At 56.2% G+C, this 27264-nt stretch overlaps 1 protein-coding gene across 2 annotated transcripts in view; it reads left to right on the forward strand.

The window, feature by feature from the left end:
* The window catches only part of ZSWIM8 (zinc finger SWIM-type containing 8), a 114624-nt gene extending 88043 nt beyond the window's left edge, over nucleotides 1-26581 (forward strand). For both annotated transcript variants that reach the window (XM_074999745.1, XM_074999746.1), the window contains 16 exons: nucleotides 2551-2682; nucleotides 4311-4490; nucleotides 5786-5969; nucleotides 6702-6800; nucleotides 7801-7925; nucleotides 10043-10277; nucleotides 13219-13371; nucleotides 14180-14402; nucleotides 14585-14874; nucleotides 17659-17882; nucleotides 18163-18645; nucleotides 19749-19917; nucleotides 21943-22116; nucleotides 23584-23703; nucleotides 24739-24917; nucleotides 25986-26581. In XM_074999745.1, the coding sequence (XP_074855846.1) occupies nucleotides 2551-2682; nucleotides 4311-4490; nucleotides 5786-5969; nucleotides 6702-6800; nucleotides 7801-7925; nucleotides 10043-10277; nucleotides 13219-13371; nucleotides 14180-14402; nucleotides 14585-14874; nucleotides 17659-17882; nucleotides 18163-18645; nucleotides 19749-19917; nucleotides 21943-22116; nucleotides 23584-23703; nucleotides 24739-24917; nucleotides 25986-26189 (3174 nt within the window). In that variant the 3' untranslated portion in view covers nucleotides 26190-26581. The remainder of the gene's footprint in view (nucleotides 1-2550; nucleotides 2683-4310; nucleotides 4491-5785; nucleotides 5970-6701; nucleotides 6801-7800; nucleotides 7926-10042; nucleotides 10278-13218; nucleotides 13372-14179; nucleotides 14403-14584; nucleotides 14875-17658; nucleotides 17883-18162; nucleotides 18646-19748; nucleotides 19918-21942; nucleotides 22117-23583; nucleotides 23704-24738; nucleotides 24918-25985) is intronic.
* The last annotated feature ends 683 nt before the right edge of the window (nucleotides 26582-27264 follow it).

Below are 27264 nucleotides of genomic sequence, written 5' to 3' on the forward strand. Positions count from 1 at the left end.
CCTCATCCCTGGCTGCTTTTTTCTGTCTCCTCATCTAGCAGTTTCTAATTTCCTCTGTCCCTAGATTGCCTATGCCAGTCCTGGCTCCCCATCCCATCCTGTTGTCCTCACAGTCAGCCCAGCTCTTTGTTCCCAATAATCTGGCCCAACCGGTTCTAGTTCAGGCCTACAGTCATCTTGTCTGATCAGTCTTGGTGCTCAGGTCCTCTCCCCCCCTGAGACTGTCAGGGCTCTGTCCTCATTGTGGCGCTCTGATCCCAGAAGGTGGGGGGCCTGCAAAAGTGCAAACCACCTTGCCCATACACAGGCTTTACTTTAAAACTTCCCAAGGTTACAGATCCCCTGGAAGGTATGCTGCTGCCGCCCAGGTAAGATACACCTGGGATTATCCCAGGAAGATACACCTGGGATTATCTTCCTGTGGGGGTACCCCCAAGCTCTTAACCCTCCTTCCGGAGAGAGCTTCGACACACAAACTGTAATTTACTAGCTGAGCTTTTAGTCTAAGGCATGAGCATAAGCAGACTCTTCTTAGGACACAGGTATCAGATCAATTGCTTAAAAACAGTGATTTATTCACAAAACAGGAGAAAAGTAAATCATGGGGTTGCACACAGAGAAAAATATTTCCCTGTGATTCAGCTTAAAAGTTACAGGAGGAAAAACATCAAGTCAAAACAACGAAAAAAAACAGAGCAGCAAACAAAACAAGGTACCAAGCAAACAGCAGTAGCCAGTCCAACCAAATTCAAAATAACCATAACCTGGTTGCACCTAACTATACATTTTGCCTTTTACTTACATCGCTTTCGCTGATTTTGAGATGGTCAGAGTATTTCTGGGATTCATTTCAATTGCATGGGAGACATCCTCTCCTTTCATCTTTTCTCTCTGCCTTCCGAACAGATGAAAGCCCTGAAAACTGCAATTATTCTCCGTTCAAAAAAAGTTATTTCACTCCCACTGACTCACCTGGGCTCAGGTTACTTCAGGATTAACCCGTCCCTACTCATTGATGACAGACTGCACGTGCAATCTCAGCGTTGTTTTCCCCCACCTCTTGTCCCAGTCTTTGCCCAGCCAGTCCCACTGCCCCCACGTCACAGCTCACTCTGAGATCTCTCTCTCTCTCTCTCTCTCTCTCCTTTTCCTCACCCTACTGGTCCTTGTTTCCTGGCTCTCCTGGTCCCAGGCACCCCTCCCCATAGCTCCTCATCCAGTCTGTCTCCTGCCACCTGCTGGCTCCAGCTCCCCCTTGTAGTCTCGTGGCCTAGCCAGACCCTCCAACTTCCAGCCTCAGTTTCCCTGTCCCTCTCCAGCTTCCAGTCCCTCCCTTCTCCCAGGTGTCTGTTGCAGTCTGATCCCCATACCCCAGGTCCAGCTCTTGTCACCCCTTCACTCAGACTAAGCGGGTTTCTTCTCCACGTGGCTTGAGCCCAGCTGGGCAGACATTGAAAGCACAGGAGAAGCAGGCTTCCTGCTTGCTGTTCTGACGCACAGCCCTGGCTGCAGCAGCCCAGAGGCGGAAGTGCAGGGAAGTTGCATGAAGCTGAAGCCCCTGGGGATGGAGTTTTGGGGGAATTGAGCTGCGAAGCTCTAAGTCTCTTGCAAGCATAGGCAAATGGTGCTTTTCTCAGAGCTTCTGGTGTGGGTGGATTTTAATGGGAACGTCCAAAGGCACGCCCCAACAAAGGCAATTCCCCTCCTAAATTTCAAGGTGCTGCTTCTAACCGGGGGGGACGGGGACAGTAGAGCCTCTTAAAGAACATGTTAAACATGAACAAAGCCAGCATCGTTTCCTTCCTCTGATTTGGGAGTGGCTGAATTGCTGAAACATCTAAAATTGACTTGTCTTAGCCTGAGGCACACGCCCAGTCCGTAGGAATGTGTTAGCCCCAAAAGTTAAGTTGGCAGACTGAGGAGCAAATGAAAACAAGGCTTTGTAACAAGGAATGCCAGGCAATCCTCATAGGTTGTGTGCGCTACCAGCCCCCTGGGTCCAAACCTCAGCAGTACGCTTAGAGTGCCGTGGAGGAGTGGCAGCGCTCAGGTCGAGGTAGTGCACTGAGGACGGGGTGTTTGGATGCTGGGGATGGGAGGGGGACTGTGTAGAAACCATGAACACTTTGTTTGAGGTTTTCCCTGGTCTGGGCATAGACCGAGCTCTGTGGAGATAGAAGGGTCCCCTGTGATGACCTTCTGCATAATGTCTGCCACGGGACTTTGCTGGTTTCATTCCTGTTTGAACTAGAACATACCACGTGGAGAACCTGCAGTCTTGGTGTGGTGCCTGTGCTGGCCCTCTGAGGGAAGGGGACCAGACCCCTTGGTAGCCGTGTTTGAGACGTGCTGGGGAACGCCGTAGAGCTGTTCCAGGCAGAGGGGCAGCGTAAGAGAAGGCATCACTTGTGCATTAGATGCAAATTGGAGCTGAGGTCAGCATTTAACTCTGGTTTCAGTGATACCGGGTGAGAGAGTGGTCAGGGTGGGGTTCGCACCAGCTGCAAGGAGCCTGAATTAACTCTCACCCTCTGTCCCTTTTGTTTCCAGATCCTCTTTGCCTGTGCAGAGGCTCTCTATGCACATGGATACAGTAATGAAGCATGCCGTCTGACTGTAGACCTGGCCAGGGACTTGCTGGCCAACCCTCCAGATCTCAAGGTGGAGCAGCCCCCAACCAAGGTAGAGAGCTGCCCTGGGGGAACAGGAGGGAGTCCAGGGAGGAACGCTCAGGGCTGCAGCTTCAAAGTTGAAAAAGATGAGTCAGACAGAGAAGTCCTGAGGCTGCTGGCCCTAGAGTCAGTGACGACACTGGCATTAGTGTTGCCAGAGCTCCCGAATTAAGGCAATTTTTCCTCCTCCGCAGGAGTGCGCTCACTCTCATGCCTTCCCATCCTCCAGCCCATGATTTCTGTTCCCCTCCATCGCTTCTGCTTCTTCCAGTCTCACCTCTGCAGTGCCAGGGGCATTCATCTCCCTCTGCCTCTCTGGAGGTGGCAGGTCGTAGTGAGGGGTCATCTGTTTGCTCACAGGAGCAGAAGGAGCCCAGTAACTCAGGGCATCTCCTCTCCCCACTCCCCTTCTGGGAGAGCCGTGTTGGCTTCAGAGCGGAGTGGGGGACAGCTCTGCCGGCTCCCTGCAGCAACCTTGTTTGGCTGCTTGTTCCCAGGAAACGGTAGTGAGACTAGCAGCCAGTCAGTGTGGAGTCCACCCCCAGGTTGAGTCAAAGTTAGGGCTGGGGCTTGTTGCCTCAGTGCCACATTAGCTCTGACCCCGTGACCTCGCACAGGTTGTGAACACCTGCACCGCTGATAAGGGCACTGAAGCACTTGCGCAGCTGAACAGAATTTCACCAGCAGCAAGGCTCAGATGCAGTGCCATCTCCTTTGGAAAAGGCCAGTGGGTCCTTTGCCATGACTTGGAGGGACTTTGAGCCTCCTATCCCTCCCTCACCAGACCCAGGGCGTCGTGCAGCTTTCTGCTCCCTGGCCTGCTCTCGTGTCTGTGTTTGCCAGACGGGAAACAATGAGCGGCTCCTGCCAATGGTCTCACATGGATGTTCACCTTCCGTTAGAACCAAACACTGCATGTGATGTTGCTTGAGACAGGCCTCCAGGGGGCAGGTGTCGCCGGGTGCTCCCTGGCTAAATGCTCATGCAAAAAAATGGCCTTGTTGTTCCACAAGCCTACGTTCACTTGACTTATCTGGTGGTCGTGGGTTTTTCCCACACATCTTCCTTAGGGAACCTGTCAGTCTGTTTCCCTTGGAGCTGGCACCGTTGCTCGGACCCTGTTAGAGCAACTCCTCTGGAGGTGGGGGAAGCTTTGGGATCTTGGGGTGGAGAGGCGGAAGTGTGAGGAAAGGATGGCTGGGAATCCATGTGGCACTTATGTTCGTCTTGGCCTTGTCGCTGCCATTGGTAGGGGGAAGGTTATAGTCTGTCCGAGCCAGCATCTACTTGCTAAATCGGTCCAATGTTGTAAGATTTTGTTTTTGTGAGGGGGCAGGAGGCCTCATCTTGTTGCCAAAGAAGGGAGGGGTAGGTAGCTGCCTGGCAGTGGAGGGCCACCCATAATCAGTGGCAACTGGGATTCTGCACCAAAAGAATAGTGTGCGCAAATCTGGGTCTGTTTCATGACCCAGAAACTGTGACTGTGACATGGCAATAGACAGAGACGAGCAGTACCCCGAGAATATTGCATGTGCATTCTCCTCAGTGTGCAAGTGGGGAGGTGTCCTGTCGGCACATCCTGGCACCATGAGGGTCTGTTCATTTCCTAACAAACCTGTTACGATGCCTCCTCCCCAGGGGAAGAAGAACAAGGTGTCAACTAGCAAGCAGACATGGATGGCAACCAACACCCTGACCAAGGCTGCTTTCCTGCTGACCGTGCTGAGTGAGCGGCTGGAATTCCACAACCTGGCTTTTCGCATTGGCATGTTTGCCCTGGAGCTCCAGAGGCCTCCTGCATCCACAAAAGCTCTGGAGGTATCAAGTCTCTGTGAGCGGCACCACACTGCTGGGCTTTCCTGCTTCGTGTCCAAGTGTTCCCTCTTCAGGATCTGCCCATTGGCTGCTGCCTTTAGGAGTCCTTGTAGAGCTAGTATCTGTGGCGCCAAGGGGGCACTGAGCATGTCAGTGAGCAGCCTAGAACTTGTGTAGCAAAAGTCACTCATATGTTGCAGGCACATGGGGCTAAGTCTGCGAGAGGAAGCTCAGTGCTTGTCTAAAGGAGAAAGGGGCGGTTGTTTGCCTTAACGGGGAAATGTAGAACGATGTAATGAAACCAGTGGAAACTCCTCTCTCTGCGCTCCAAACTGACCTGAAATAAAGCTACTCTGCAGCTGCACACGGGGTTTTCACTGGTTTCACTAACACATTTTAAATTCACAGCTGCAGAGGCTATCACTCTGACCCATACTGTGTATTTAGGCATCTTAGTGTGTACGCAATAGTTGTGCCCAACTTCACGTGCTTTAACTCATGCCTGTGTGTGGCCTGCGATAGAAAGGAGATCTCTTCAGATCTTGGTTGCATGAGTTGCTGCTCCTGTCACTTTCTGACAAGCAAGATTACAAAAGCCCCTGGAGGTGCAGAAGTTACCAGGCCCCTACTTAAGACTGAACTTGTTCTCAACATTCTGTACACTCATACTCAACCGTGCTGATGAGAAGATTAAATGTGGGTCTGGCACAGGAAACACTCCTCTGCGGGGTTAAAAGCGGAAGGAACGCTGCAGTGAACAAGAGCGCTGTAATTCGACAGGCTTGGCTGAGGGGATACATACTGGGATGTTGTGAGCAGGTTAGACAGACACCTGTCAGGGATGGTCTAGACGGTGAGGGCAGAGGACTGGACTTCATGACCTCTCGAGGCCCCTTCCAGTTCCAGTGTGTTCTGATTCTATGCTTGTATGCCCCCCGTGTGGAGAGAGTGTTCCTTCTCAGCTGTTGTACTGCACAAGGTGGGACTAAGTGACCTTTTGGGCTGGGTGCATCTTCCTATGTCCTGTTGAAGACTGACATTCTCTTGCCGCTGGATGGTAGAGTCCTTGTTTGGAAAGGGAGGGAGAGGCGAAGGTTGTGGGTAGACTATGGACTGCCTCCACCTGGCACCATTCTCACTAGTGTGGCTGGTGAGAGAAGGCCAGGAGCCTCATGAGATCGGTGGGTTGTATGCAAATGAATCAATGAAAACTACTTCAGGGTTATTCCTCTGTTTGATCCAGTTCTACGTCCAAAGGTTCTGATGGCTTCTTTTTGTTTCCCTATGGGGTCCCTCAGGTGAAACTGGCATACCAGGAGTCTGAGATTGTGGCCTTGTTAAAGAAGATCCCTTTGGGCACTAACGAGATGAACACCATTCGAGGAAGGGCTGAAGAGCTGAGAGAAGGCACCTTGTGTGATTACCGACCTGTCCTGCCTCTTATGCTGGCCAGCTTCATATTTGATGTGCTATGCACTCCGGGTACTGTCCCCCTTGGTTTGGAGGCACCAGGGGCTTATTCTTAACCTCTGACCCTCAGGGAACCAAAAGCTTTTAGAGGAAATCTGCATCTCCCTTAGAATGACGGTAGCCCTGTTCTTATCAGCTCACCCTGCAATTCTACCTGCTTCTGCTCCTCCCACGACCTGGCTCTGGAGACTTTTGGTACAGACCTCCTTTCTGGCTGGCCTGTCTTACAAATGCATTGGAGCTCTTATAGCCATTCTGACCCATTAACACCCCCCTAAAATAGTCATAGAGCCTTTCCACACATCTTTGCAATCCCACTGCTGCTGCTTTTGAGAGAAACAAATGCATTTACCATCAGAAAGAGAGCAGAGGGGAAGGACAGCTCAGCGGGTTGAGCATTGGCCTGCTAAAGCCAGGGTTGTGAGCTCAATCCTAGAGGGGGCCATTTAGAGATCTGGGGCAAATACATTTAAAAAAAAAACTGTTATATCCTGCTGTAAGGGCAGGGGACTGTACTCAATGACCTCTGGAGGTCCCTTCCAGTTCTATGCAATAGGTATATCTCCATCTATATTTTAGACGCTCTCTGAAGCAGAGCTTGCAAGGGTTGGAGCGGTCCAGCTGAGAGAGGGAGAAAGCAGAGGACCAGGGATGGTGGTTTGGGATGGGGCAGACCATACTTCCTGCTTTGGGGCTCTACTGTGGAACCAGCTGGGCACTAACTCTCCTCTCCTGTTTTCCCAGTGGTTTCTCCCACAGGGTCTAGGCCACCAAGCCGTAATTGGAATAATGAAATGCCTGGAGATGAGGAGCTCGGTTTTGAGGCAGCTGTTGCCGCTCTTGGTAAGAATCCAGCCCTCTCCCCCTGCTCGCAGGTGGGGGGCTTTTCTTATTCGCACTTCGAATCCTGCCCCTGGGGTGGAGCCGGTTGACACCTGTTGGCCTGAGTGCCATCAGATATAGGAGTGGGAGTCTTTTGGTGGGCTGTAGGCAGAGCTGGTGGCGGGGTCTGGGACTGGGATAGCGGGAGAGCCTGGTGTCAGGTTGGAGGTGCCGGGGGTAGAAGTGCAGCTGCGAACTGGAATTGTCAGGTGGGCTGTTAAAGGGGCAGGGAAAGTGTTTGTTTGTTTTCGGGCATCTTTGTGGTTATTTGGGCAGAAGGAGTTGCCAGGTATGCATAGCTGAACCCTGAAGAGATTAACGGGCAATAAGTTTGGAAGGGGTTGCAGTGGAATTGCTCTGGGGGACACTGATGTTAGCAGTCACTTGGTTCAAGGTCTGCATGGGTGAGTCATGCAGAATTCCTATCCTACGAGTCATGTTTTTGGCAAGACAGCGGCGATGTGTGCAGCAGGCTTGCGGTGTCACCTATGTGAGCTGAAAGTAGTGTGCGTAAGGTGTTACCAGAAGGGTTATTCATCTCCTCCTTCTCCTCCTCCTCCCCAGGAGAGAGAGACTCAGGGTGGGATTCTGAATGGCTGCCACAGAAACTGGAGGCAGCCAAGAGTGTGAGCAGCGTGAGTGCGAGTATCTGGTGTTGCCCTTCCGACGGCTCCAGCAGGGTTTTCAGCTGGGCCTGGGTGCTCACCTCTGGGCCTGTGAGGGGCTGTGGCCCTTGGCAGTTCCAGCACTGAGCTGTACGACAAACTCCGGCGCTCCTTCTCCAGAGCATAACCTATGTGCATTGTCAGCCAGCAGAACAGGGCAAGCTCCTGCCTTCCTTCCTTCCTGGCCAATAGGGGGAGGTGAAAAGCCAGTCCACGGAAGGCGCTAAAATGGATCAGACACTGCTAAGCCTCTCGACTTCTTCCCCCCTCTGCCCCCTTCTGATCACATCCTGCAGGCATGAAGACAACGGTGAGTGAAGCAGAGCACCCCCTGCTGTGCGAAGGAACCCGGCGAGAGAAGGGGGACCTCGCTCTGGCTCTGATGATCACTTACAAAGATGACCAGTCGAAACTGAAAAAGGTGCGTGTGTCTCAGGGATCAGAACGGAGTTACCGCCCCCCCCCCGCCCCCGCCCCCGGCATATTCCGCTCCTGGCCCTGGGGGCTGCCCTGTAATATTCTTCCAGTGCAAAATCTGAACCCAGAGCGTATGTCACTCTGCAGAGTGTAGCTCCCACGTTCCAGCATGGCAGCACGCCTCGCATTTAATTCTCATTCGCATCTCCCTGCTCACCCATGAGGGTGCTGGTGCCTGTGCCTTTGGATTTTCGCTGCAGTTCTGTTTGTATCTGCCTTGGTGCAGGCATAGTTTTGCTCCAGGGATGCTGGGCTGTATTCGTTGCCTGGCCAGAGTGCTGGTCCTGTGCCCTTTGAGGCACTGGGTTGTGTTTCACACGTTGTGCCCGTGCCAGTCCAGAACAGAACATTGTAACAAGCGTTTTAGGGCGCTCGGCAGAACCTCAGCCTGACAAACCCCTTGGCACTAGGGGCTGTTAGTGAAACTGAACACAGGGTTGTGGCTGTTCTTTGAAAAGTTTACAGCTGAACATTGACTTAATATAGCTTTGAAACTGTACCAGGCAGAAGAAAATGTTGCTTTTATCTTAAATGGAACAAACACAGAAACAGCGTTCTTACTTTGTCACAGCTTGTTTTACACTTTCCCCTTTATTTTTAGTAGCATATGTTTAACATGGTACTGCATTGTTTGCTTGGGGAAAAAAAACCAACCAACCAAACCCACCAGCCAACCTCTGCTGCTGCCTGATAATGTTCCCGGTGAGGGGTGTGGCTGACCACTGAGTTTGTAACTCGTGTTCGTAACTCTGAGGTTCTCCTGCAGTATGGTAAACCCTCGATATAATTTATCTATGGGGGGAGGGGTGTCTGTTAACACAGAAGTCCATTATATCTGAGGGTTTCTCACTGACCTTCACAGCTCCTCCCAGATCCAAGCTGAGCCGCCCATGCTCTGCCCTGAGCACAGCGGTTCTTCCAGCTCCCAGCTGCCTGCATGGGGAGACCCAGCAGTGGTGGCAGCTTTCCCAGCCATGGCGATCTCAGCCATGATGGGAGAAGAATCTGGCGGCAGCCGTGGTCCCAGCTGCAGCCAGGGATCCCACAGTGGCCGCGGTCCCAGCTGTGGGAGTGGTGGTAGGATGGTGGCATCTGCATCACCATTTACAGTACAGTACTCTGTGTTGTCTTTGTGGGGCGGTTCATGGACATCCATTACTACCAATGCTGGTAAAATGGGGGTCTGCTATATCGAGGGTTCACTGTGTATCAGAACTCGGCAGCCCCAGGTACAACTGGAGCTCTTATTTGCACTTAGAAGGACATAATTCTTTCGTCATTCTGCGCAATTGTGTGCTGCCGCCTGAAAAGCCCTGAAGCCCATTCTAGCAAGAAACCGCTCGCCCCTTCTGGAGTGCTTTCAGTGTATTTCTAGCTTTCAAAAGAGTTTGCCTGTTCCGCTGCCCTTTCCCTTGTTTTGTGTTGCAGTCCTGTGCCAGTGGCGTTAAGAGTAATGTAGACATCAGTACTCTGAGACATCAAAATCAGTTACTTGAGAACTGTGGCAAATGAACACCACAAATGGGCACATTTTTAAAATATCAATTGTTCTTATGCAAATGTTCCCTAGGAATAAAAGGAGGAAAGTGATAAGAATCAGAGACTATTGTTAGAGAATAAGAGCATGCATTTCTCTAGTATGTAGAAGTCTCAGACCTTTCAACAAGCGTAGTGACTTGGCCAAGGTCACCCAGTGAGTCAGGGACAGAATTTTGACTAGAACCCACATGTGACTTTTTTATCTCCTGATGGACATGAGAATAGTTCCCATGTTGAATGCTGGCAGGTTGCTGGCTTTTTAAGATGCATGTAAATGGAGAAGGAGCAGTCAGCACTCTTAAGTCTGCCCCTCCAGAGTGGTGCAGGCATGTGAGTATGGAACCTGTCTGGCTGATCACAGAGCTGCTTTTCCTAAGGGATCTGGACATGTATTTTCTTGATGTTCTTGTCGAATAGAATTTATTTTCTGGCAATAAGAAGGGGAGTTAGTACCTTGCCCACATCTTTTGGGATAATGGGCATTTCCTCACTCTGCCTCTAACATTTTCTTCCCCATTAAAGATTTTAGACAAGCTGCTAGACAGAGAGAGCCAGACGCACAAGCCACAGACTCTGAGTTCCTTCTACTCATCCAGCAAGCCCACAGTAGCCAATCAGAAATCTCCTTCCAAACATGCTGCCCAATCAACCGCAGCTATCCAGCAGCTTCCAGGGACATCGGTCACGCAACAAGCAGGTGTAACCGCTGCAGTCCAGAGCAGCCCTTCGGAGAGCTTTGTGGAGAAGAGCGCGCAGGGTAAGAGCTGCTGTTCCGGGGAACGTGCAGAATGCCCTGTCCTTCCTAACGGGAAAAGCCCATGTTCCTCTTGGGAGGAGGCCGGGACTGATTTGTATAGTGGTCCAGAGAATCAACTCTCACTGAACCCCTTCATCTACTGCACCTTGCTGCTAGGGTGAAACTACTGCCCATTTCCAGCGTTTCTCTACGCTTGTGTTCCCAAACAACTCCCTCCACTCTCCAGGCTTTCTGTCCGTAGAGCTCTACCGGGAACTGGGTTCCTGACTGGTATTACGAGAGAGAGACTGCGCCAGTGTTGTCTTCCATGTTGGTATTACAGGGCTGCGAAGTTATTTAAAAGAAATAAAAGAAAAAAAAAAGTCCGGCTTCAGGGGCATCTTTTGACATCAACAGATCAGAACAGGCAACTACAGGAGAGTGGGCAGTACCGGTGAAAGGGGGTTAGTGTATCCTCCGGCGCTCTGTGCTCTGGCTTTAGTGGCAAGCACCACCTAACACACGAGGGAGCGGCATGCAGTGCCAGAGAGCCGTTCTGTTCTGACCTCTTCCTGCCCACGCTGGGTGTAGCAGGAGGCCCTAGCAGTAGCTACAGGAAAGGCTGGTGAGGCGCTTCCATTCTAAACGCCTGGCTTCAGTTCCAGGAACTGTGAAGGTTTGAGCTGTTGAAGGGAACCATTCTAGGCCTGGTCTCCGACAATGGGCTTTTTTAAAGAAAACGGATAATAAATTAGGAACAAAAGAGATTAGAAAAATACATTCTTCTCCCTTTCTTTAACAAAAAAGTCTGGGCCTTTCTTGAGCAGCATGACAGCTGACGCTGCTAGGGTGGGAAGTCTAAATTTCGTATGGAAATAAATCTTTTTGGCTGGCTGCAGAAATACAAGCTGCCCCCCCTCAGTGCAGCATGAGGGCTGCACCGCCCAGGAACGGGGCATGGGTGGAGGCATCATCTCCCTGAGCTCCTGCTGGGACGCTTCAGCTCTGTGCAGAGCTGAGACTTAATGCCACGACTTGTCCTCCAGTTTTGAGCGGCAGAAATGTGTCGCTAGCTCTCGTGGGAAAAGCTTTGGGAACTTTAGGTGCTGAGTGTGAATGGCTCTTGTGACCCTGTGGGAACCTGGCACAACTGGAAGAATTGTGCACATCTGTAGCTTTGTCCTTTCTGCATATGCATCGCAATGTAGTTTTTAATTACATGACCATGTACGAATGGAGTAAAACAGCACAGCTTACAGTTTTCCCCAACAGCCTTAGCTGTGCATGATGCAGAAACAGCGCTTAAATGGCTTGCCCAAAAACACGCAATAGTCGCTGTCCGAGCCAGAACTAAGGTCCAACCTGTCTCATTTCAGTATCGGTTCTTAGCCATGAGCTCACCTGAGTTGCTCAGTTAGCAGCTCAGGATTTTGACTCTCTTGTGTTTCTTTCATTTGCGTGTCCTAGCAGTCTTCTCTTGTTTCTGGGCTAACGCCGTCCTGCGTGTTCTGGTTCTGTCTTTGCAGAAAAGAATCTTTAAAAACAATTTTTGGAAAATAAGTGATTGTGTAATATTAACATTGTCTTTTAACAATTATGGCAATTTAAAAAGACATTAAAACCTCTTTGTTTAAAGCTCTTCCAATGTAAAATGCGACTTAAAAAAAAGGAGCCATAGAAGAATATTGCTCAGGGACGTTTTAGTATGACGAAGGAGGTAGAAATGCTGTAACTGAAATCCTTAAGGGAATCACTGGAGCTGCGCTACCACCACAGTGTAATTAGGGATAACATGGATTGTCCTTGGTGGTTGCAGGTAGAACATGTGACCTTCAGAAGTGCTGTCTAGAAACAGCCCTTTTCTTCTGTATGCTGGACCCTGGCCTTGGCTTGTTGGAAATGTCCTTCTGAAGAGCATAAGGGGAAGGGGAAGGTGGCCAGGCCACACCCTGAAACACAGCGTAGTGCGGTGGTTCCCAAACCTTTCAGTATCACGCCCCCCTTTTGATTTCTGAGACACTCTCACGCCCCCCACCACCTCTTCACCCTCATCCAACCCTGCTTGTAAGAGCAAAATTCAATTTGTAATTTAACCAACACAAAAACTTGATATAAAAATTTTTAAAATTAAAAATAAGCACAATAGTTTTTCGTGGCCCCTTGCAGGTGCCTGGTACAGCTCCAGGTGACCAGGTGCCTGAGCCCCATGCCAGTCCCCAGAGCTGCCTGCACCAGCCGCCTGCCTGCCTGAGCTGCCCCGCCAAGCCCCACGCTGCTGAGGCCAGCTGCCCGCCCACCAGCCTGAGCCCCATGTTGCTGGGGCCAGCCACTCACCTGCGTGCACGAGCGTCTCCCCTCCCACAAAACCAGGCATCCCCAGCCCCCCATTTAACCCCATCCTCCTCCTCCTCCTCCCCCCCCCCAGCCCACACTCAATAACCTTTGCAGGAGGCAGCTAACTCCAAGTAGGTCTTCACCAGGCGCCTGCTTTTTAATGGCAGGGGCTGAGAGCTGGAAGCAAAGGCTGGATCTTTCTTTGGGTGGCTGGAATAACGGGTGTGTGCTGGGTCACCTCACACCCTCCCCAGTGTGGGAAACTGTAATGTAAAGTATATTCCCTCTCCGCCAGGGACAGGATTATGCAGGCGGGACTCAGAGAAGGGTACCAGAGCACTCTGTCTTACCTCAGCTGAGACGTGACCCTGCCCAGGCACCCAGCCAGCTGTGCTCTTTGTGCCCCTAGTGATGAGAAAAGGGTGCTCAGTATCAAACCCCAGGGTCTGGAGATTATCCTTCGCAGCCCCGGGGGCCTGACATGGGTGTGTGTGTTATGAGCAAGTGAAGCAGCATGTAAGTCTTTACAAGGGCGTGAGGGGTTCTCTGGATAATTCTCCCCGGATAATTGGCTTCACTTCTGTTTCAAGGTTCGTTTGTTTCCCTTGCTGCTTTCTCATTTCTCCAGAGAGCTCTCAGCGGTCTCCTTGTGAGGCGCCTGGGGAGTCCAGTGTCTTGAAACAGGAGGGGAAGGTTCCCAGTCGCCTGGCCCTTGGCAGTCGAGGTGGATACAATGGCAGATGTTGGGGCTCACCTGTGAGACAGAAGAAGAAACACACAGGTGAGGTGACCAAATCATACAGCGTTCAAAGCTGTGCTAGGCCCTCTGCCAGGACAGACCGGCTCACCCTCCCTTCCCCTCTCTTGGCGGTCTCGTCTCTCAGTGGAAAAAAACAGTTCTTACCCGCCCATAGACTCCACTGCGGTTGGGGTGTGTGCGATGACACTGGTCATGCCCTGTAAAGTCCCTTGCATTGAACACTGCCCACGTTCTGGCTGGCAAATGAGGAGTGTTGGAACTGAATGGAAGCGGTCCGTGCTGGCCCAGAGAGCAGGGCACCTTGCTGTTGGTCTCTGTGCCAAACACAGGTGTGCGGCCACTCGCTCACTGGCTGGGTCCCCCTGCCTTCTTTCTGGGGACGGGAGTTGCGGTGTAACTTGTCTTGGGGTTGCAGGTGGTGAAACCGTTGGGTGGGATGGAAAGTGCTGTACATACAAGGGGGACTCTGCACTGAGAGAGCCACGCTGCCTGTACTGTAACGTACGTATGCAGCCAGCCGGAGGTCCATTCTCATCCCCAGGTCCCCTTGGGGCGTGGCAGGGTGGTGCGTCCAGCAGGTGCCCTTCGTCCTCCAGTGAAGTGCTGCGGGGGCCTCTGTATTTTGAGACTGCAGAGTCAGTGCAGTGCTGGTTGCATGGGCTGGCTAGTTTTGTTTGTGCTGTGTTCCGGCTGGGCTTTGCAGAGACACGAAGCCCTCCCTGGCTGTGCACAAGCCGTTCGCGCCACAGGCAGCGTAATCTGGTCAGGTGAGAGTGGGCCTGGAGAGGCGCTTACCCACTGACACCCTCTGTTGCCTGTGCTGCTGTAGGCATGGCCAGCATTGACAGCAGCGCTCCCGAGACCACCTCTGACAGCTCGCCAACCCTCAGCCGGCGGCCCCTTCGCGGCGGGTGGGCGGCCACCTCCTGGGGCAGAGGGCAGGACAGCGACAGCATCAGCAGCTCATCCAGTGACTCTCTGGGGTCATCGTCCTCAAGCGGCAGCCGGAGAGCCAGCGGTGGAGCGCGTGCGAAGACTGTGGAAGTCGGCAGGTAAGCTCCGTGGTGGCGTGTTCCTCCCCCGGTGCAGAGTGCGGTGGCTCCCTTTGGCGGCAGTCAGGCGTGTGCAGAGGCCCCGGGAGCTTCGTGCAGTGCCTGCGGGGGAACTGGGGGAGCCCGACGAGAAGAGATCAGCCAGCGAACTGAGTGCTTGCTCCTGGATCGTCTCGTGACAGGTACAAAGGCAGGCGGCCAGAAAGCCACGCACCTCACGTCCCAAACCAGCCCTCAGAAGCAGCTGCTCACTTCTACTTTGAGCTGGCCAAGACGGTCCTTATCAAGGCAGGTGGAAACAGCAGCACCTCCATCTTCACCCATCCCTCCTCCAGTGGGGGGCACCAGGGGCCTCACCGCAACCTCCACCTCTGCGCCTTTGAGATTGGACTCTACGCACTAGGGCTGCACAACTTCGTCTCCCCCAACTGGCTCTCTCGAACCTACTCCTCTCACGTCTCTTGGATAACAGGTCAGGGCAACGTTATTCATGTGCTTTTTATCTGCTGCGGTCGGGTTAGCAACGTAAGGGTCAGCACGACGCCGAGGCGCACGGCTGCTGCCCTCTGTGGCTAGCTGCATGCTCCAGAGTACTTACTACAGCCGGGGGACAATTTGCTGCTGCTTTGAGTGCTTGCTCACATTCGTTTCCTGGTGGGTAGGCGCTCGCCACGTGCACCGCTGCAAGAAGTTTGTCCCTCGGGGTATCCATAGGGGAGCTGGTCTGGTGCCCCCATGGTGCGGTGTAGGGGTTGCCACTGGCTCCTCCCACCCTCCATTCCTTCGTGCTGGAGGGCTGCTGCTAAGGCTAGCCTTGTCACTTGGTTAGGGGCCAGGAGCTCTTCCGGTTAGTAAGTTAAGTTACCCATTCGTGTGTGCACTAGTGTTCCCTCTAGCACTTTTGTCCACGTGCGCCAGTGTGGAGATGACATGTGACACGTGATGTCCATGCCTGGTCTGGGTGTAATCCCATCTTGGGACTGTGTTGTAGGTACCCATTGCAGTGGCACATCTTCCCATCCCAAGAGATGTCCCAGCAGCCCGTGACCATGCAGAGCCTGGAAGGCAGGCTCGGCACAGCTCTCACCAGGCTCAGGGCATTTCCTGCAGCGATCAAGACACACCTCCCTGGTGTCCTGTCACCAGTACCACTGAGACTGTCCAGTGCTTGGCCCCTGGCTCAAGTCCCATTGTGGGTTTGAGACTGTTGATCTCAGAAGCAGAGTCACCAGTTGCTGGTTTGCTGGTGTGTTACTGCGACACAAACCCCCTTGCTCAAGAGGAGGGTCTTCCTGACATGTTGTTACAAGCTTGCACGGGTCCTGCCGTGCTGATCACGAGGGCTTATTTGACCAGGGCTCAGAGGTCCTCTGGGTCCTTCCTGGCGCATGTTCCCATCCAGGATATCTGCAAAGCTCCTCTGTTTCTTCAGTTCACACGTCCACGGCGCATTACACCATCTTCAAGGAGCAGGCCAGGGATGGGGCTGGGTTCAGCAGAGCTGTGTTACATCCAGTGAGGCTGTGAACTCGTACCCTCACGGGCCCTGCTTGGAGTCCCCCAGCGCAGCTAATGTGGAATGGATGTGAGCAAGCGCTTGAAGGAGAAAAGGCGGTTCCCTTTCTCCATAACTGGTCCTCCTTGAGAAGTGTTGCTCACCTCTCTTCTCTGGCCTGCCCTCCTACCCCACTGCCTGAGTCCCCACCAAGAATGAACTGAGGGTGGAGAGAGCGGACAGGCACTCCTTGTCCTGCGCCATGCGGGTGCTTCTCCGCAGGGCACTAGGGTCGGTCGCCTCTGGGTGCCACTGAGGGAAAAACTGGCTCCAGTGCATGTGGCAAGCAACACATCCAGCGTGGAGTGAACATGAGCAGCACACCTGGAACACCAGCCTGAGAACAAGCAGCTGTCGTCCTGTGACTGCCGCCTGTCCAGCTGTGGTGCTCAGAAGTCCGGGGGCGACACGGCCCCACAGGACTGTCTCTGCGGGCCAGGGCCCTCGTTGGGGCTCGCCGCTGGTGAGAGAGACTTGCTAAGCGTTGTGGCTGAGTGGGACTGAGGCTTTGACCTTCCCACTGAATCTCTTCACGCTCAGCCCTGCCACTAGCTGTGCCCTGTGGCGGGGAGGGCCCAGACGGGCTGTAGCGGGAAGCTGAAGGACTGTTGATGAATTTCCCTCTTCTCAGGCTGGGAGGTGCCTAGGCCTGTAGAAGAGTCTGTTAGCAGCCAGCCAGGCATTGCCCTGGCCAGCCAAGAGATGAATACAGGGACACTAGGGGAGGCTTGGCTGGCTTAGCCCATCGCTGCCTCCCACCCTCCCGTGTAGCCATTGCTCTGGTCCAGCCAGTACCATCCTGCTGGTTGAGCAGCTGCACGGAGCTGTGTCTAGGCTTCCCCAGTGCTGCTGGGGCGCTGGTAGGGTGATGGAAAAGCACGAGCGCTCTGCTTGTCCAGGGCTGCCTCTGCCAGCGCTGGGGCCCTGCGCAGATACAAACACGCACCCGTGAGTGCAAACTAGTGTCCACCGAAGCGCAAGGCTCTCCTGGCAACCGCAGGGGCACAAGGAGCAGAATATGGAGCTGCTGCTTCTGGGAGCCAGCACCCCACACTAGCAGCTCCTCCAACATGCCTCTTCCACCCCGGTCCTGCCCACTGGAGTGAACACCAGGTTTATGGGCGCTCCCCTGGACAGGAGATGGAGGCAGCTGCGTGGGAGGGGCGGGGCAGGGCAGTCCAGCTGTGCTGTGCTGTGCTGTGCTGGAGGAGCTGCTGGTGTAGAGGGCTGACTCCTGTGAGTGGCAACACCGTATTCTGCTCCTCTTGCTGCTGCTCGTCGTTGTGCAAGTTCCACCTGCCTTCGCCAAGGGAAGCCTTGTACTTTGGGGGCTTTCCCCTGCAGAGACCTGGCCTCTCTAACCCGCCTGTCCTGCGGGGACGAGCCGGTGGCTGGAAGTGGAGGCCAGCTGCGTTGCGTCTGGAAGCAGGTGCAATCTTGTAATCACTTGAGTGGTTTGCCAAGGGGCGTGGTAGATCCGCCCTCAGGAACCGTTTTAAACCCCAGACTGGCTGCTTTTCTAGCGGCTCCGCTCTAGGGAATATTTTGGGGTGGTCGCTGGCCTGTGTTGCGCTGGGGTCAGAGGAGGTGAGCCCAGTGGTCCATGCTGGCCCTGGAGTCAGTAGGGGTATGACTGGGCCTGGGATCACATCCATGGGGGACGGTGTGCGATGCTTGTCCTTCTCTCCCCTTTGCTTGTAGGGCAGGCCATGGAGATCGGCAGCGCAGCCTTGAACATTCTGGTGGAGTGTTGGGACGGACACTTAACGCCCCCGGAAGTGGCGTCGTTGGCAGACCGGGCTTCCAGGGCCAGGGACTCCAACATGGTGCGAGCGGCTGCTGAGCTGGCGCTCAGCTGCCTGCCCCACGCCCATGCTCTGAACCCAAACGAGATCCAGAGAGCCCTGGTGCAATGCAAGGAGCAGGTGAGCAGGGCTCCTGGGGCAGTCGTACCTCTGACGGCCCTGGATGTGCCAGGGAGCCAGACGGTATCCGTGGGACCGGCTCCTCCCTGCCTCGCGCAGCCAGTCATGCAGCACCGATTCCAGTGCTGTCCGTCGTGGGCGTCGCTGGTTATTCCCCTGCCGGGCGCCTGCTCTGGGCAGCGCCGGTCGTTCCCAGGCCCCTTTCAGTCCCTGAAACAGGCACTTGCTCCCATCGCTGCGGCTGTTGGTTTGTTCTCTCCACTCTCTGCCTCTTTCTCAGGATAACCTGATGCTGGAGAAGGCCTGCGTGGCTGTGGAGGAGGCTGCCAAAGGAGGCGGAGTGTACCCTGAAGTCCTCTTTGAAGTGGCACACCAGTGGTACTGGCTCTATGAACAGACTGTTGGGGGGACCCCGGCGCAGAGAGAAGGAGCCACCGGTTGCAGTGCCAGTGGTGCCCGAGCACCCGCGGAAGCAGTGCGTGGATTGACGGACAGCAGGGTCACTGCAGAGCCCACCACCGTGACGGTGGCAGCTGCAGTGACAGCAGCAGCGACGGTCGTGCCGGTGATCTCTGTGGGGTCGACCATCTACCAGCAGCATACGATGGCTGGGCCAGCGATGGCCCATACGCACAGCCAGGGCCTGCACCCCTACACTACCCTCCAGACCCATATACCCTGTAACCCCCAGTACATCGGCCACCCAATCCAGCACATGCCACGCCCAGCCGTCTTTCCTGTGCCTGGCTCCGCGTATCCCCAGGTGAGTCCCTGCCAGGGGCCTGTGTTTTCTGTCAGCCTCTGCATTTGGGGTAACCTGGCTCAGCACCTCGGAGAGGGAGCACAGTCCAGTGGGATGAGCTTGGGGTGGGAAGCAGGATCCCTGGAGCTGCAGTCTCAGCTCTGCCACTGACTCAGTGGCCTGTGCCAGTCACTTCATCGCTGTAACTCAACCTTCCCAGCTGTCGAGCAGATTTAGTCACTTGACTCTGGCTGAGTAATGCCCATAAAGCGACTCGGGCCCACTGAGCGTAGTACCAGCTGCCAGGCCAGAGTGTGCTGGGGATGGTACAGAAATGTCCCAGCCTAGGCAGCAGAGCGGGGTGTGCTGGAAGGTGGTTCAATCCTGTGCTTAGTCTGTTTTTCAAATGCTTCATCCAAGTATCTTTGCCCAGCATGGCTTGGGCTCGAAAAGAGGAAGCGCAAACCGGGGCAGTAGCGTCGGAGTGCTTGTGTTACATTGGCACGTCACTTAGCGTCTCTGAGCCTCGACTCCCCCATCTGTACAATGGGGGTAACAGCCCTGCTCTGCGTCCCTGGGGCGATGTGACGACAAACGCAGGCAGCCGTGTGCATAGCTTCTGTCGGGGGAAGGGCCATGTGAGCAGAGGCAGTCGGGAACTTCTGAGTGAGGTGGTTCAGCTTAGAAAAGGGCTGGTGGGGAATGTGACAGCGGACTGTAACATTAGCACTGGTGTGGAGCCCATGTTACCCCATCATGTAACACACAAACTGGAGGTTATCCAAAGAAATTAATAGGCAGCGGTTCAGAACCCAGCTGGGGGAACTCATCGGAGGTGGCATGAGGGCCACTGGCTCCAAAAGGAATTGGAAGACAAGTCCGTCGGTCACTGTTAGCCAGGGTGTTCTGGGATGTAACTCCAGGCCCTGGGTGCCCCTGAACCTCTGACCACGAAAAGCTGGGGCTGGATGATGGGGGCATCACTCAGAATCGCCCTGTTCTGTCCATTCCCTCTGGGGCACTGGCCACTGCCAGCAGCAGGACACTGGGGTAGCTGGGCCTGTGGTCTGACCCAGTGTGGCTGTTCTTATGTTCCTGTGACTGTTACCCAGTTTCCTTCCTAGGGTGTCCACCCAGCATTCATCGGTGCGCAGTATCCCTATTCTGTAACAACACCGTCTCTGGCAGCTACAGCAGTGTCCTTCCCTGGGGTACCTGTCCCATCCTTGACACAGATTGCTGTGCACCCGTACCATGCTGAGACAGGACTCTCGCTGTCTTCCAACGTCGCAAGTGAGTGTCTTGGGCCCTGACGGTGTGCAGTAGAAGTGTGGGTCGGATTCTTCCCTACTTTAGCTCAGACAGGGCCTGTACACCTGGCCGCAGGTCTTCCACTGTTGTGAAGTGTGCACTGCCCTCCAGAGATGCACCCACAGGAGTCCGGCCCAGGGTGGGGAAAGGTGTGTTTCATGTTTGTGCTGTTGGGAGATCGCGAGCAGGAGGTAGGCACGTTCCTGCCACAGAGACTTCCAAAGCTGCCTTCAGCCTTCCGTGAACTTGGAAGTGGCCTTGCCCCACGAGCACGTCCTCAGGAGACAGGGCTGGGTTGGCAGGTGCGTCCAGGACGGCGTATGAGCGACTCGGCCACGCTGCAGTCCTGGCAGCCGGCGTGCAGTGCTGTGTGAGACTGTCTCTGCCCTGCTCCTTTGGGGCCCCTCCCTGCCTGAGAGAGCAGCGGTGCACTCGGTGAAGGGGCTGGCTTTGTCTGTAAGCGCTGCCCGTGCCTGGCCAGCAGCAGGGTCCTGGAGGAGCCGGCGCGAGGGGATTTGCTGCACGTTGGCCTCTCTGCTGAGCGGCTGGAGGAGAGGGAGGGAGGAAGGGGCTCTTCTTTCTGCTCCTCTTCTCCCTTTAATCGCTGTGAAATGACTGAGGACCTTTGAAGACTCAGGATCTTAACGTTCCCCAGGTCTGCTCAGCCCAGCACCGTACTTTTGGTTCCAGACTTGAGCTGTGCTTGCCCGCCCTGGTAAATAAGCACAGCCTGGCCCTCCGACTGCTGGCACGTGACTCCCGCGAGCTGGGTTCTCGTGCGGTTTGCCTGGGCTCTAGTTTTTAAAACCCTCTCGCCCCTGCGTGCTGCTCCGTTCAGAGCGCACCCCCAGCCCCGAGCACACCCTAGGGGCCCTTCTCCCTGGATTGTCCCTTAGCTTTGAGATTGGTGTTTCCGACATCTTCCTGTCTGCTTGTTTGAGGTGCTCGGATGCATCTTGTCACGAGGTGCACGTGGTCTGTCCAGGAGCACCAGGTCCGTGCTCGTCTCATATGTAACGCACCCAGCAACAACCACAAGCGTGCAGGGAGGGGAACGGAGACCCTTCCCCAGGCTGGCATGCGGAGCCATGTGGATGTAGTTGCCTACAGAGCGGCTGTGGAATAGCGGCAGCGTGTGCTCTGAAGTCTTCGGTCACATCCCACAACTTTCTCTTCTCCGGGGAGAGTCTTTCCTCCCTCGGCTGAGTCCACCTCAGTGTTAATTCGCCCCGTCCCAGACAAGTGACACAACACGCTGTGCGTGCAGCTGCCCCCTCAGTGCCTTCAGACCATAGCTCTCGGCGATTCCGTAGTGGTTTCCCCGCTGGCATGTGAGTCCGGATGCAGGCTCTGGAGGGCGCGCAGCCACCACCTCCACGGTCAGAAATGTGGCAGCACCTGGGGCTGGTCTCCAGTAGGGCCCTCGCTGTGCCCAGCTCTTTCAGTGTCACTGATGTTGGAGGGACGCCTGGAACGCGGTGGAGGGACGGGGAAGGGACCCACCTCATCTGCTGGTTCACACTTCTTAGTGGGATTCCTTTTGCAGGTCTGTCCCAGCCAGCTCACAGGGAGAGCTCAGGTGAGCTCTGCTGGGCAGAAGCCCCCTTCCATGGCAAGGCACCCGCAGAGGCACTAAGCCCAGTAAAGGTGCTGGAGCCAACAGCTCTCATGACTCGTGCTGCCCTCTCTGTTCAGCTGTGGTCCTCTCTGCTCATGGGGCTTGTTTTCCTCCAGCCCAAGGTGGGAGGAAATCTAAGGGTGCCCGTCAGTGAGTGGCAGCGCCCGTGGCACAGGATGGGCCAGGAAGGCAGGCAGACGGTCCCTCGCCAGGAGGCTCAGACCCTGGTTCTTATACAACATACCAGCCCTGTTTTGTCTGGTTCACACAGCAGGTGTGTCTGTGGGGCTGCGCCAGGGGTGCAGTCGGTTGGCTGGTGTGGGCAGAGAAGGGGCGAGGTCCCGAGGGAGAAGGTGGTATGTTCTAACCTGCCGTTTTCCCCTCTCCAGTAGGGAGTGTCCATGCGGGATCAACGTTCCCAGCAATTCAGGGGCCTTCCTTGACGGCGCTTTCCACGCAGCCCAACTCCCTTGTGGCGGGGGCCTTTCCTCCAGAGGATGAACAGCACAGCCAACCCGTGAGCCCCCAGGGTCTGCACTACCTCCACTCTGCCTACCGAGTCGGTAAGGTTGGCCTGTGGTTCCTGGGGAGGCATGTGGGGCAGGACTGCAGGAGGCTCTCACCCCTGGGTGGTAATTCCCTGCTCCACTGATGACTCTGGCGATCGCTTGTTGCCAAATCCGATCATCTTTACTGGGAGCTGTGGGTCCTTAGGTGGCTGATAAGGCCTGTCCTCAAGCCACAAGTTCTGTTACAGTGAGGGAAGATGTTTCCAGGTATGACAGGAGGCTGTTGATGATGGCTGGAAGTCAGTCACTCCTTCCTCCTGCACCTCTTGTCCTGCTCAGCTTTCAGAGGGTAAGTTCAAAGTGTAGGGCTTCTGTGCTGAGTAATCCTGGGCCAGTGGCTGCCTAGTGTGCATGTCGCTATTGTACTACTGTAAGTTGTCCTCCTAGCGCTTCCTTGGCCTCCTGTTAGCGGGCCCCTCTTTCAGCCTGGTCCCAGGGACAAGGCTTTTCACCATCACATGCGGCTCTGCAGTGTGAAGGCAGAGCCGTGTCGGACTGCCCAGTGTCTCTGCTGGGCACTGTCAGTTTGCTGGAGCTATGCAGGCAGGAAGGTAGATGAGCAAGGTGGGAACAGGCCAATGGCCACTCGGGAGCTTGAGAGGGGCTCTGAAGGGGCAAACGAGCGCTCAGTATCTCTGCGGGAGATGGGGGTGCGCCTGCAGCTCCTAGCCTGGCGGTCAGGCTGTGGCCAGGCCTGACGTGGTCTCGTTACAGCCGGGGGTACTGCAGGGCACTTGTGCCCAGCTCTGGGGAGGAGAGAGGAGTGCCCGCTGCCAATCCAGCTAGGGAGCCGGAGGCACCAGAGAGGAAGGGGCTGTGCATGTGTGTGCGTGTGCCCATGTGCGTTCCTGGGCTAGCTGGCTGCACAGCAGTAGATAATCCCAGAAACCCCGCCGGGGCTGTCACTGGCCGCAGGGAGCGGCAGCCCAGGACCTGCAGTTGGCCACGACGATAGCAGTTGATGTGGTGCTGTAACTGTAACAAGCCCGTTCCTGCGGCATCTCCGCCTTGGGCAAGGAGAGCCCGGGTGCAGGGGGGCTCGGACGTGGGAAGGATCAGGCGCTGGGCAGGGGAGCGGCTTGCCGGGAGTGCTCGGAGATGGGGGAGCTGTGGGGCTTCTTGCTGCCCTCGGCTCAGCTTGTGTTCGCACTTGTGGTGCGGGGCTCTTTGCTGCTAGGGGAGCTCTGCAGGCAGCTGTGGGGTAGCCATGGCAGGCCCAGGGCCTGAGGGAGGCCCAGCAGTGAGGTAATATCTTTTACTGGATCCCTTTCTCCTGGGGGGGGGGGGGGGGGGGGGCGATGCCTGTGAGCCTGCCCGAGCTGCCTTGCAGGGTGGGAGTGTTCTCAGGGGTCCGATGTCTGTCTGGAGGGAAGGGGCTGTAGCGCTGGGTCAGCCGGGGTGGGAATCTCCCCGGCCGGGTAGCCTGGAATGCCGATTGCCTGACTGCCAGCCCTCCTGCAGGAATGCTGGCCCTGGAGATGCTCGGCCGGAGAGCTCACAACGACCACCCCAACAACTTCTCCCGCAGCCCACCCTATACCGAGGATGTGAAGTGGCTCCTGGGACTCGCTGCCAAGCTGGGTAAGGAGCAGGATGCTCGATGGAACTTGCCTGCAGCTGGGCGCGGGGAAGGTCCCATTTTCTCACCCCTAGGGGATACTCAGTAGGCCTCTGAATGGGCACAGCTGGTCAGGTTCACCTCTGCCTCCGTTGTCTGGAGTGTCGGGCAGAATCGTAGCTCCCCCGCAGCCCATTCCATGGTGGTCTTGAGCGTAGAGCAGGTGAAGGAGGCAGTTGCCAGGGGCTGTGTGACTGTGTGGCTTTTGCTAGGTTATGGGGCTGCAGGAGGTTAGTTGTCATTGTCCGTGGCCCCTGCCTTCCCCGCAGTGTGCGTGTGTCCTCTGAGCCTGTCTACAGCCAGGCAACTCCCACTCGCTGAGGGGCCCATGACGGCCAACTTACTCTCCAAGAACGAACACAGCTGAAAAGGGGACTCTGTGAAAGCGAGAGGAGCCCAGGCGGGTTGCACCGGAGCTGTGGGTCCGGCAGCCCAGGGGCCCGGGCCTGGGACAGTGCATGGCTGGGTGCCCCGGGGCCATAGAGCCTGGGAACCCCACCGGCAAGCAGCAAACCCAGCGACCTTCCAGCATGTCCCTGGCGCAACTTCCCCGCCCTGCGCTGCTCTGAATGGCACGTTTCTGATGCCCCCGCGGTAGCCACCCTGCTGGCGGCAAGAGCAGGCCTGACACTACTGCCTGAGGTGCTGCAGCTTCCTGCTGGCGGGGCTATGAAACGCTCCAAAATTGTCCCGTTTTTTCCAAGGCCTTCACCTGTCCACGCACAGTCCTCGCTCTCCAGCCCCGGTGCAGCTCCCTTTCACGTCCCGCAAAGGGATGTAAGTTGGAGGAGTGCCGGGGTCTCCCCTCCCCACTGGACACTGGTGGGTGAGAGCTCTTGCCCCGCTGAGCGCCTGTGACTCTGGTCTCCACCTTGCCCCACGCAGGGCATGCGCTGCGCACAGCTTCGGAGGGCAGGCTTCCCGTCACCCTCGGGCTGAAGGGGCGGGGCGGGGCGGGGCGGGGCTCTCCTCTCTCCCTGACGCGTGCTCTGATGCAGGTGTGAACTACGTCCATCAGTTCTGCGTGGGCGCAGCCAAGGGGGTGCTGAGCCCTTTCGTGCTGCAGGAGATCATCATGGAGGCGCTGCAGAGGCTCAACCCTGCCCACGTCCACAACCACCTGCGCACGCCAGCCTTCCACCAGCTGGTGCAGCGGTGCCAGCAGGCCTACATGCAGGTAGGTGCCGGCCGAGCCCTGCTCCCAGAGAGCTGCCAGGCCGCCTTCGCCGCCGCCGCTGCCTCGGCTGAGAAATTGCATCCTCACCCGAGGGGCCTTAGCTCACGTGCTGAGACTGGCTCCAGGGCACATCGTAATACCTGTTCCCGTCCCGTCCCGTCCCGTCCCCCAACCCTGCCAGCTGGAGGCCTTGCCTGGGAGCGCCTGAGCCCCTCTCCAGCCTTTGAGGGAGCCTTTCCCCCGCTGCCCCATGGGCCCTGCTCCCTGCCTGCCCCATCTCTCCCCACAGCCCCATTGTTCCCCGCCTGCCCCCTCCTTTGCTCCTTGTTCCACCTGATTTTTCCCTCCTGTGTCCTCTTGCCCCCTCTCACCCCCAGGTTTTCTCTCCACATCTCCTGCCTGACCTGGCTCTCCTCACCCAGCGTTTTCAGCCTCCCCCTGGAGATTTCCAGGGCCCTTTTCTGCACTCCCATTCCCAGGTGTGGAGGAGGCCAGCTGGCCAGTGGCTCTGGGTGGGTGTAATTGGGGGTGTCCAGGGGTTCACTAAGAGCAGGGCAAACTCCCAGCCAGGGCAGCCTGGCAAAAGGGCCAGTGATAACCTGCCTCCCTGAGAGGGGCGAGGCCACTGACGGCTGTCCCCATTGAATGCACTGACCTGCCCTGGAGGCTGTTTGGCAGGAAATGTTCCTGCACAACACGCGAGGAACATCCTGCCCGGCCCGGGCGAGGGCTGGCTGGGGCACTGCCGCAGGGGACTTGGTGTGACCCCGAGCAGCGCAAGGCGGGTGTGGCGTAGCTGCTGAGGAGGAAGCAGGCCTGATGTGTAACCTGCCCGGGGGCACGGCCTGCTGGAGGCTGCGTGTGTGGAGCTGCCACGGGGGGCATTTTCTTGCTGCGCTCGGCAGCAGCCGCCTGTTGCACTGCAAGGTGGTGGAGCTGCTTTCCCCGGGGTGCGAGCCGTGCTGCCGGTCGGATCCTGAGCCCTGCGGCGTTTCGGCTCGCAAGCGGCGGGGGGCCTCCAGCCCGCCAGAGAGCGCAGACGCCTGACTGCTGTCTCCTTCCCCTCAGTACATCCACCACCGCCTGATCCACCTCACCCCGGCTGACTACGACGACTTCGTCAACGCCATCCGCAGCGCCCGAAGCGCCTTCTGCCTGACCCCCATGGGCATGATGCAGTTCAACGACATCCTCCAGAACCTGAAGCGCAGCAAGCAGACCAAGGAGCTGTGGCAGCGGGTGTCTCTGGAGATGACCACCTTCTCCCCATAAGGGCGGGCAGGACGCTGCAGAGCGCTCGCGGCTTTGGCTCCGGTCACACCTTTGTTCCTTACGCCTCCTTTCAGTTGTTTTTTAACTCCTTGGAAACCACCGATCTGCCGTATTTATACCACGACATTCCTCTCCAGAGCCACGCTCAGCTCCACAGGCCCCTCCTCCGGCCCCCAGCGGGCCACAGCCTTCGCTGCAGGGGGCTGGGGGCGGGGGGCAGAAATGAGACAGTCGAGCTGGCTGTCCTGTGGTGGGTCCTGGAGTTTGCCCTGTGGGCGCCCCAGCCAGGCTGTCCCACAGGCAGTTTGCAGTGTGTGTGGGTGTTTGAGGGCTGGGAGAGTCTGTCTTCAAATGGATATTTATTTTGGCATTTATAAACGTGTAAACTTTTATTGTACGGGCTTCTCTCTTTCTTCACATGCCAGCTTCTGTCCGGAGGCTGGGGCCGTGGGTCGGCCAGCCAGAGCTCGCAGGCTGTCCCTTGCAGCTTCTCCTGCTCAGAGACGCTGCGACGGGAGTAGCAGCAGCCACCTCCCTTGCCAAGTCACCTCCACAACTCCCTGCAGCGGCAGCTCTGGGGAGAGGCTGGGACGTGGACCATTGTGCCCTGGGACTGTGCTCAGCTGCCGGGAGGCTTGGCTGAGCTGCCTGGGCTCCTTTCCCAGAGTGGCCCTGCCAGGCACTGCTGGCTCCATGGGATGTTCTGATCCTGGTCATTCTGAGTTGTACAATCGTGTTCCTTTGGCCGGGGTCTGTAACCGATTTCTTACCCCTTGTCTCTTCTTGTTTCCTGATTAAACACTCATTTTCTTAGACAGATTGCTCTTCTCTCTGCTCTGGGGGAGGGTGCCAGCAGTCGGCAGTGCCCCCTCCACCACCCCACGGCGCTGCCCCTGGGGGAGCCCAGGCTGCTAGAGGCGGGTGGGAGCTGTCACTTTCACTCCAACCCCGGCAGGTCTTTTGCCTGGCACAGCACGGGAGAAGACATTTCTCCGCACTGCGGTAGACAGCACCTGAGCTGGCTGGGGCTGGGCTTCCTCCCGCAGGCTCCTGGCAGAGTGGAAAAGGATTCCCG

This window comes from Carettochelys insculpta, chromosome 7, assembly GCF_033958435.1.
Source record: "Carettochelys insculpta isolate YL-2023 chromosome 7, ASM3395843v1, whole genome shotgun sequence".
Taxonomy (NCBI): Eukaryota; Metazoa; Chordata; order Testudines; family Carettochelyidae; genus Carettochelys; species Carettochelys insculpta.